Source organism: Etheostoma cragini, chromosome 18, assembly GCF_013103735.1.
Source record: "Etheostoma cragini isolate CJK2018 chromosome 18, CSU_Ecrag_1.0, whole genome shotgun sequence".
Classification (NCBI taxonomy): Eukaryota; Metazoa; Chordata; class Actinopteri; order Perciformes; family Percidae; genus Etheostoma; species Etheostoma cragini.
This window is the reverse complement of record NC_048424.1, coordinates 2235853-2245152: the sequence shown is the minus strand read 5'-3', so window position 1 is coordinate 2245152 and position 9300 is coordinate 2235853. Positions and strand designations below refer to the sequence as shown.

Genomic DNA, 9300 nt, shown 5'->3' with positions numbered 1-9300 from the left:
CCCCCCCCCCCCCCCCCCCCCCCCCCCCCCCCCCATTTCCCTTCTGCTCACTAACCCCCCCCCCAACCCATTAGTCTCAGCTTGAGAGAGAATTGATAGGGTGTTAGCATGTTCTATTAGCATTTAGCTCAATGCACAGCTAGGGCTGAAAACAGATTTAGTCATTTGTTATTATACTGGTTAAGATACTTTACTCCGGACCAAGGTTTTGGACAAATAGGCCAACAGTTACTCAAGTTACACATAAATACACCTATACAGGAATATTTTATTAAGATGTATTGTGTTCTCTGTTTATGGAAATAAAACCCTGAAAGTTGAAGTGATGGTCAGTAGTAGTAGTCAGTAGTTTTAGCTTGTGGGTCCTCGTCAGGCTACACCAGCTGGGACTCATCTGGAGAGAAGCAAAGAGACATTACAGACATCATATTTACATCATATTTTTTAGTCTATAACCTGTTTGAAAATGGTGAAAATATCAATCAGTTTTCCCCGAAGCCCAAGATAAAGTCCTCAAATGTCCACATCTCAAAGATATTCAGTTTACTGTCACAGAGGAGAGAAGAACCCAGAACATGTTCACGTTGAGGAAGCCTGAATCAGAGAAATTATTTTTTTTCTCATTAAAAAATGAGAACAAAAACGTTGCAAACTCATTTAATTGTTGACAACTAATTCATCTTTGCAGCTTTCATTCCAGTTTTTCTACACATAAAGAAATACAGTTATCATATCTATAATGGCACTAGACGAATATCAGATCATAGCTTTGGTACTTTTAAGAAACTACACTTATCAAATATGAAAACTCTGTATTAGTATAAATCTGTCCCTGTGGGGGTGTTGTAGCCTAGTTTTAATATTGAGCATCAACTTCCTCCAGGCCCTCAGTATTTTTAAATTAATTATATAAATTGACTCACTTTATAAAACACACACGCTGTAACTTCCCTAAGAGACATTACGTGTGCAGGGATATTTCAGTTAAATCTCCAAAACAAGCTTTCTCACAGCTCTCTCCGAAGTGCCTTCTCTCCGGGAGCCTGGGGGCGGGCGGGCGCTCGCTGCGGGCCGCCCTGCGCTGCGGCCCGGCGGTCAGAGCGCTGAGGAGCACCGGGCTGGTCCGCAGGTGACCCCTGTAATGCCTCCTCTGGGTCCTCTCCCAGGCCTGCTCGGGCGTCAGCTCCACCTGACACCAAGTCTCCCTCCGTCGGTTCAGCTCCAGCAGCGCGCGCTGCTCTTCAGGTCCTGACATTGTGGGCTTTTCTTTTTGGTGTAGCCTGTTTTTTTTGTTATGAAGTTGTTTATACAGTCTGTGGTTCTCAAACGTCCAAGGTGTAGTGACTTACTATCCTACTGTTTCCATGGCAAAGGGAAACCTCGAGAAGAGCGCCAAAGATCTTTTATGTTTGCAGAGAGGAGTTACTCCATCCAGAGTTTAAAACACAAACCACAAGTTCTTTCTGGCTTGTCAAAAGTTGGAGCTTTGAGGTGCCCCCAAACACGCACACACACACACACACACACACACACACACACACACACACACACACACACACACACACACACACACACACACACACACACACACTCTTGTTGCTGTTCTTAAAGTCACTGATAAATAACCTGATAAATGTTTTGACTATTACTATTTTGTCGCTTTTTATCAATGTTTTGAACTTTTTCTTACATTTTTGTCCCTTTTTCAACACTTTTTATCCTTTTTTAACGTCTGTCACTTTTTTGATGTTTTCAACACTAACTTATTAACTGATTAACTTTAACAGTAAATTATACGGTTTCTTTTAGGTGAACATTTTACCTGTTTAAAGGTGGTTGCTGTGTGATGATGTGTGTGTGTGTGTATGTGTGTACATTGCTGGCCAAAATGAAAGGATTTATCACAAAAGCCACTGAGAGCAAATGATTATTTCCCTCGGTACCTGAAAACAGAGACAGAGTGAGACTCCTCTCAAACGAAAGCAACAGGGATGTCAGAGGTTATCTGATCCTCCTGAGATATCTACACATGACAGACCTTCCTAGTGCGAAGAGTAGCTTATTGTAGCCTCAGAACAGGAATGTACCTATAATTGAGTTATTACAACCTGAGTAAATACTCCTTAATATCAAGTGCCTGCCATCTGATGCTATTCAAATATTTATACCATTATTGGTGTGTTATCAAGACGCATACTCGCAACTTTTCCAGCTACACGTTCCCCACAGTGGTCAGAAAGGACAGGGGAGACACTTTGTTCCTATGCCTCTAGAGTTGCTACTCGTTGTCACACTCTCACTCGCTTTACCACACGCTCGTCACAAACACTTGCCAGCCCTGCTGTTCTCTTAAAGAGATCAACGCACGCACCAACGCACCAGTATAAACTTCAGGCCACTTACGTAGGCTGCGGAGAAAGCTCCGTGTGGAGCTCCCGCAGAGGCATATATAGGTCAGCCTTAACCCTGGGGGCCCTGAGGCCATTTTTACAGTTTATTTTCCGTCTGGATTTATTTTATAAAAAAGCTTGTAAAACATCAACCCTGTGGTCTACAGTCAAGATATGAACATCATCATTTCTTTAGGACAAACTGGGTTATTAGAATATTTGGGTTGCAGTGAGGTCACTTGCATTTAAAAAATGGTTGTAGGGCCTTAAAGATAAATAAATATATAAAACGGAACAAGAATCTTCTAGATATGTATTGATATCACAGACAGATTGTTAATTAATAAGCCATTTTCATTTCTAAAACTCTTCTCATATGTCTTGGGAATCACACTGTGAAGAAATAATCATTATAACTTATACAGTTGACAAAATACATGCATTTTTTCAAAGAAAGTCAAGACGCTTTTGCTCTCATGACATTTACTTATGCCAATAATAACATAATAATGTCATATTTATTAATATTACACCCACAACAATGCTATACAGGCAAATGTGTGTCTAAATAGTGCACAATTTGGCCTTTCATAGAATCTATAGGCCTTTTTGTCCCCTCTGGCTTTACATACAAGAGGGGTGATTTATCTCCCATATATGGGCATGTACTTCCTGACAAAAAAAAATTAAAAAAAAGAAATACAGGAGAGAGAGAGAGACGAGAGCACAGGCGCCAGCGGCACAAATCGGCCAAAACGCGATGAATTATGGACATAAAGTGGATCAATCTTGGATATGACGGTGTGGATTTAAAGCCCAAAGAGGCTGAAGTTCCAGGCTGGATAGAAGATCCCCTGTAGAGGCTAGAAAGACACGGACAAGACCGCCGTAATCGCGGAAGTGTCGGGATTTAAACGCAACCAGAGGTAAGCCAATCGCTTGTATCTTTGAAAAGTTATTAAACTATGAATCAGAGGTGCTTTTTTACTCGTCGGCGAGTGTCTCGGGCTCAGAGGGTTTTAACAGAGCACAGGTCTGGGCACACACACCTAGAATACATTCTCTATTATAGAATGTATGTTTCAGCATTTTCATGGTTAACTAACACTGGCCTTTTTCTTACTCTGACAAGTTTGTGGTGCTAAATTCCACATTTATTGAAGAAAATTTTAAATTTGTGTATACAAAATGAACTTCCTGTGGGGACGGCTTTGTCCTGCAGCTTGTACCTGCTGCAGTCCCGGTGGGTCAACCGGTGATTAGGATTAGAGCAGATAGTGGCCTGAGCACATGGACACACTAATTGGCGTATAAGGACCAAGAAGCACCATCACGGGCCATCATCGTGTTTTTTTTTTACATTTATCGTTTTTAGGGATTTGTTTAATTATTTATGGAATTGTTTACATTTCAGCATTTAGCTGATCAGGTCTTAAAGAACAATAAACTGTCAATTCTTATGAGTTTAAACTAAGATGAAACATATTTAAGTGTAGGCCTACATAAGACCAATGAGGGTTGACAGTAGCTCCGTCAGTAGGGGGTTGGGAGCCGGAGACTCGCCTGTTCAAGTCCTCATACTTGCAAGTTTACATTATTATTATTATTATTAAGCAGCAAAGACGTTAGATACCAATGGAATTTAAAAAGACCTAACAGCACAACATTACATCCATAAGGGAAAACAGCAAAACGTTTAAGCTAGGGAGTCTAGGCAATATACAGTGTACAATATATATAATATGCAATGTACAATATATATAATATGCAAAGTACAATATACAGTTAACTTGTAGTGTAAGCTGTTGCATCATGGTATGGTATCCCACCTCCCACATCGCTCTTCATTTACACCCGTAGGCTAAAGATAGTCGCTACGTCTTGCTGCTCTACTATTGGCTCATTAGCATCGGAAGGGCACGTGTGTCAGCGTCGGCTGAACAATAGAGAGAGAGACATAGAAGGGTGAGAGAGAGAGAGAGGGTGAGAGAAAGAGATAGAGAGAGAGAGAGGGAAGTCAGGCAGACTGGCAGCATGCTGGTTTAGAGTGGCTGAGTGGAGACATAAAGGAGAAAAACCAGACATTTTCTGATGAGTATGGCGTATTTAAGCCTGTGGGTTTGATGTGTATCTCGCCAGAGTCTGGTTCATATTCTAGTCATCCGTGTTCCGTCACGAGAAGACTCGCCTAACCGAATGAGGAAACCACTCTGTGCTGCGTTTTCTCGCTTCCTGTCTCGGTCCTAGTTGTCACATCTAGACGTAAAATACAGCAGCGGGGGGAAGACACGAAGAAAAGCATCAAGCAGGCGTTATGGTGGCCGGCGACCTCGTGCAGGAGCATCTGCGCGCGGATACCGGCGCACCTGACGACATCACGGTCGGCAGGAAGACTCCCGAGCTGGAGGGAGCCGCCGAGAGATGCGCGGAGCCGACATACGACGCAGTAAAGACGGGCGGGGCTGGGGAGACAGACACCGACAGCAGGGCGCTGGAGCAGGAGAAGGAAGTCCCGCCGGATGAGAGAGAGGCGATGCTGCCTAACGGTGGAGGAGGAGAGCCGGAGGAGAAGCAAGGGACAAAGCTCGAGACTAAACTGTACCCGCGCAGGTTCGCCGTGCTCTTCGTCTTTAGCATGTATTCTTTGGTGAACGCCTTCCAGTGGATCCAGTATAGCATCATAGCCAATGTGTTCACGCGGTACTACGGGGTGACTAACGACAAGGTGGACTGGCTCTCCATCGTCTACATGGTTGTCTACATTCCGCTTATCTTCCCGGCTACCTGGCTGCTGGACCGGAAGGGTCTGCGGCTCACGGCCCTGCTGGGCGCCGGCCTGAACTGCATCGGCGCCTGGCTGAAGTGCGCCAGCGTGAGCCCCGAGCTGTTCGGAGTCACCGTCACTGCGCAGGTCGTCTGCTCCGTGGCGCAGGTGTTCATCCTCGGCCTGCCTTCCCGCGTCGCCTCGGTGTGGTTCGGACCCGGGGAAGTTTCCACCGCGTGCGCCACGGCCGTGCTGGGGAACCAGGTCAGTGTGTGCGCGTGTAACAGAGCCTATTATTGATAGGCTATACTTTACAGTTTGTTGGTGAGTGGAATAGTCAATACAATAGAATATAAGATAATAGAGTTGGGGAAAGTAACAACGTAGGCTACATTTACTCAAGTAACCCATACTTTACTCACAGTTCTGAGGTTTTGTAGGCTACCCTACTCTAGAATATGTATATAACTTATACTACGTAGCCTGCGTTTAGGTTGACAGGTTAATTACTTGACAGCCAGCTTACTAATTAAAAATAGAAATAAAAAAATATGATGTTATTAAGATAGCAGTACACGGTGAAAAAGCCCGGTCTGGGGAGACAACACAGGGGTCACGAACGCCAATCAAACACTGTGGGCACAGGCTGTGCACCAAAATACAACAAACCAAGGTCGATACAGCCCATGCTACTTAATCAGCTCTGCTCACCACCCCCCCCCCCCCTCCCAATTCACAAGGTCCCGTGTTGGGTAAATTTCCCATTGGACATGAGTTAGGTTAGGGGAATTAGTTTTGCTTGGCTATAAAAGAGATTCTCAGAGAACTTCTGCTGTATATTGTACAAGCAAGAAGCAACCCTCAAATATTTAGTGATAATGCACCAGTTAATGTTTACTTACAGGACTAACATGACAGTCATTGAAAACAAAAAGGCATACATTAAAATATCGCTTTTGGAATTTGAAAACAATAAAAAAGAATCACACACAAATATGTTTTCAACAACCAAATAATTTAAATGTATAAGATGACAACACACTGTATAACATCTTAGTAAACAATATTTTCTCTCTCTCTCTCTCTCTCTCTCTCTCCCCCTCTTTCTATGTCTCTCATCCCTAGTTGGGAACCGCCATAGGCTTCCTGTTACCTCCAGTTCTGGTTCCCAACACGGCCGACGATGTTGAACTCACGGGTCACAACATCAGCATCATGTTCTACGGCACCGCCGCTGTCTCCACCTTCCTCTTCATCCTCGCTGTTATAGGTAAACACACACACACACACACACACACACACACACACACTGCCTTGCATACATATTAGGGATTTAACAATACACTCTACTAACCCAACCCCCATTTCAAAAGTGACACTGAAATTGAATCTTATCATAAATGGCAAAAAGTAAATATAAGATAATAAATTATTAGAAATGTTAAAACCCACATCAAAAAAATAATAACTATAAAAAGAAATGTTATTGTTAAGTTTTATTAAAAGTAGATTACGCCCTAGGCCGTTTAAAAATTGCATCGCTCTTCTTTTTCTTCTTCTTTTGAAACCGTTGTAATCCTTTACACATTTGAATTGATTCTTAACCGATTCACGATGCATCGTCACCTCCCTGGTCACCATCTGTTTAAGTTGCCGGGGATTTGTCGTACAGTTACCACAAAGTCATGTGACAGGACTAGAGGAATTGTGGGTGTGGGTGTCAGAGTGTGTGGGTGTGTGTGTCCTTCTCAGGACCAGATTACCTCACAAAGATGGAAGTATTCCAGAAATCCTCCACAGTGGACATTTTGCTGCTCCTTAAATCTGTAAATGACCAGTTAAGGATTTTGAGCAGGATTAGCACTTTGAGTTAAAGATTAAAAAAGGAATAGGATCAGGTTTAGGTTAAGGAAAGACCTGTAGTGAAGGGTTACACTTGTGTGTACAGTATGTAACACTGCACTTTGTTTTGGAGAAAAAGGGTGGAGTTTGTGTTGGAAAGGGTGAAACCACACTCTCGCTGTGAACTACAGCAGATATGCAAACATGCGATGTTGACTCTGGCTGTGGTTTTAACCGGCCATTCAAAAGCTGAAAAAGGTAGAGTCAGTGTTACCCTCATTGCTGAACTACACAGGGATAAAGTAAATGTGAGTATTATAAAAGTAGACAGGACGTCCATTGGATTAACCATTTAATTTGTGAGTCGGCCGGGTTGGAGCTGCTCTTTAAAGTGTAATGGTTGTTTTTCCTGACTTGCCTAATTCTACGATGGCTGAGAAACTTTCTTGCTGACTTTTTTTAGGGTTTTTAAGTCAACCAAACTGTATGGGAGAAAGCTATATGAGACATGCAATAAAACAAAGTCAATTGACTTTTTTTGTTACATAAAAGCATGTCAATACACTCAACATGTCTGGCCCTTATTGTGATTGTCATTTCCAGTGTGGCCCTTAGTGAAAATGAGTTTGACGCCCCTCTACTAGAAGGTAGAAAGAAACAACCTATAGTATTGTATAGTTTGGACGGCTTGTTGTTTAAATCGGGCATAATAAAAAGCCCCCATGGCTCATTTAGAGGATCCCTGTTTTCATACATTGTGTTATTTACGGTCTTTGTATTTATGTATTTATGTCTCTGGTTGACAAATGAGAGGCTGAGGAAGCTAACCCAAGCTGTCTGTGTGTGTTCTGCAGTGATTAAGGACCGTCCTCTCCTCCCTCCCAGTCACTCGCAGGCTGTCCTCCCGAGCTCCCTTTCTGAAGATTACTCCTACAAACAGTCCATCTTCAACCTGATGAAGAATAAAGCATTCCTCCTCCTCCTCGTCAGCTACGGTAAGTGTGAAACAGCACCAGATCAGCGGGAACCTTCTGGTGTTTTTTTTATTGTTTAATTCACAATAAAAAAAAACACTTCACACTGGGATTTTTGTTGTACTTTGAATGTAAATAATGTACCAGAGTGTATTTAAAAAAAACAACATCATTTTAAAAGCCTTTTAAAAACCCGTACAAATCACACTAGCACTGAGAACTGAGGCTGTCTGCGTGGTAGGTTGAAAGGCCACCAGGCCTTAGATCGTTGTACTTGCGGGTAGGGCTGCAACTTACAACTATTTTCATTGTCGATTAATCTGTAGATTAATGAATCCATTAGCTGTTTGGTCTATAAAATGTCGAAACAAAGTGAACCAGAGGAAGTGGAACTACTAATGAAACACAGCTTTTGTGTCTGTTTGCTTGCAGGTATAATGACTGGCTCCTTCTACTCTGTCTCCACACTTCTCAACCAGATGATCATGTCCTACTACGAGGTAAAAACACACACACACACACACACACACACACACACACAAGCAGCTGGGAGTTAATGAAGGAATGAAAACCAACTCTTTAATCTCTGATTTGGCCTGACGCCTGTCTTCTTACCCCGGAGTTTTAAAGGACGGCACTCTTTACAACTTTGATGTTATTTCTATCTCTGACTAGGACATCATCTTTATGGCATTACAAAGCTCTTTAACTGCTTCACACAGCAGGAGAAGCTTTAGGAATGATTGTAGCCTGTGACTTGGTCGCAAGGGTTGGTTTGTCAGCTTGACAGCTATACGAGATGGACTAGAATGACATTTGGTGCAGATCTTCATCTTCTGCAGAAGGTAAACCTCGAGCCTCAGTTTTCCACTTTAACAACACCCCCGTTATTAACAGAAGACCTCAAAAGGAGATGACAGAATGCACGTGAAATTACTTTGCAACAACTTTATTCTGGTTTTCCCATTCATGTTTAAAATGTACAGGAAAACAGGTGGATGAAACCTGGAAAGACAGACAATGAGAGAGAGAGAGAGAGAGAGAAAGAGGCATTGGGAGAAAAAATAACAAAGACACTTCTGATGGCTTTGGTTAGACATGAGCTTATTGTCTGAGTTCATTAGCTGTGTTCACGCATGCCTGCTGCCCACCATAACACACTTTGTTGTGTGCGCACACACACACACACTCACACACACACACACACACAAGAAGCCAAACAATGGAGAGAAAGACTGATTCAGTCACTCTAAAACACTGCCTTCTCTCTATCTTTCTCTCTCTGACACACACACATACACACATACACACATACACACACACACACACA

The 9300-nt window shown here is 42.8% G+C and overlaps 2 protein-coding genes across 2 annotated transcripts in view; one reads left to right on the top strand and one right to left on the bottom strand.

The window, feature by feature from the left end:
* Window positions 1-81: 81 nt before the first annotated feature.
* On the bottom strand, window positions 82-1446 carry LOC117961045 (spermatogenesis-associated protein 45-like). Its single transcript, XM_034899415.1, has 2 exons — window positions 1012-1446; window positions 82-394 (listed from the first exon to the last, which is right to left on the bottom strand). Exons 1-2 carry the CDS (start codon window positions 1253-1255, stop codon window positions 375-377), a joined length of 264 nt encoding a protein of 87 aa, XP_034755306.1. The 5' UTR covers window positions 1256-1446; the 3' UTR covers window positions 82-374.
* A 2807-nt stretch (window positions 1447-4253) lies between these two features.
* flvcr1 (FLVCR heme transporter 1) overlaps window positions 4254-9300 on the top strand; it is a 10283-nt gene continuing 5236 nt past the window's right edge. The window contains exons 1-4 of the mRNA XM_034899362.1: window positions 4254-5418; window positions 6280-6424; window positions 7851-7991; window positions 8403-8470. Of these exons, the coding sequence (XP_034755253.1) occupies window positions 4705-5418; window positions 6280-6424; window positions 7851-7991; window positions 8403-8470 (1068 nt within the window). The 5' untranslated portion in view covers window positions 4254-4704. The remainder of the gene's footprint in view (window positions 5419-6279; window positions 6425-7850; window positions 7992-8402; window positions 8471-9300) is intronic.

Bases quoted from the DNA above. Each gene is read 5' to 3' on its own strand.
- LOC117961045 (XM_034899415.1), bottom strand. From the start codon at position 1,255: ATGTCAGGACCTGAAGAGCAGCGCGCGCTGCTGGAGCTGAACCGACGG. The intron at 395-1,011 runs GTGAGAAAGCTT...GCTTCTCTCCAG, and splicing joins AAGGCACTTCGGAGAGAGCT to ATGAGTCCCAGCTGGTGTAG.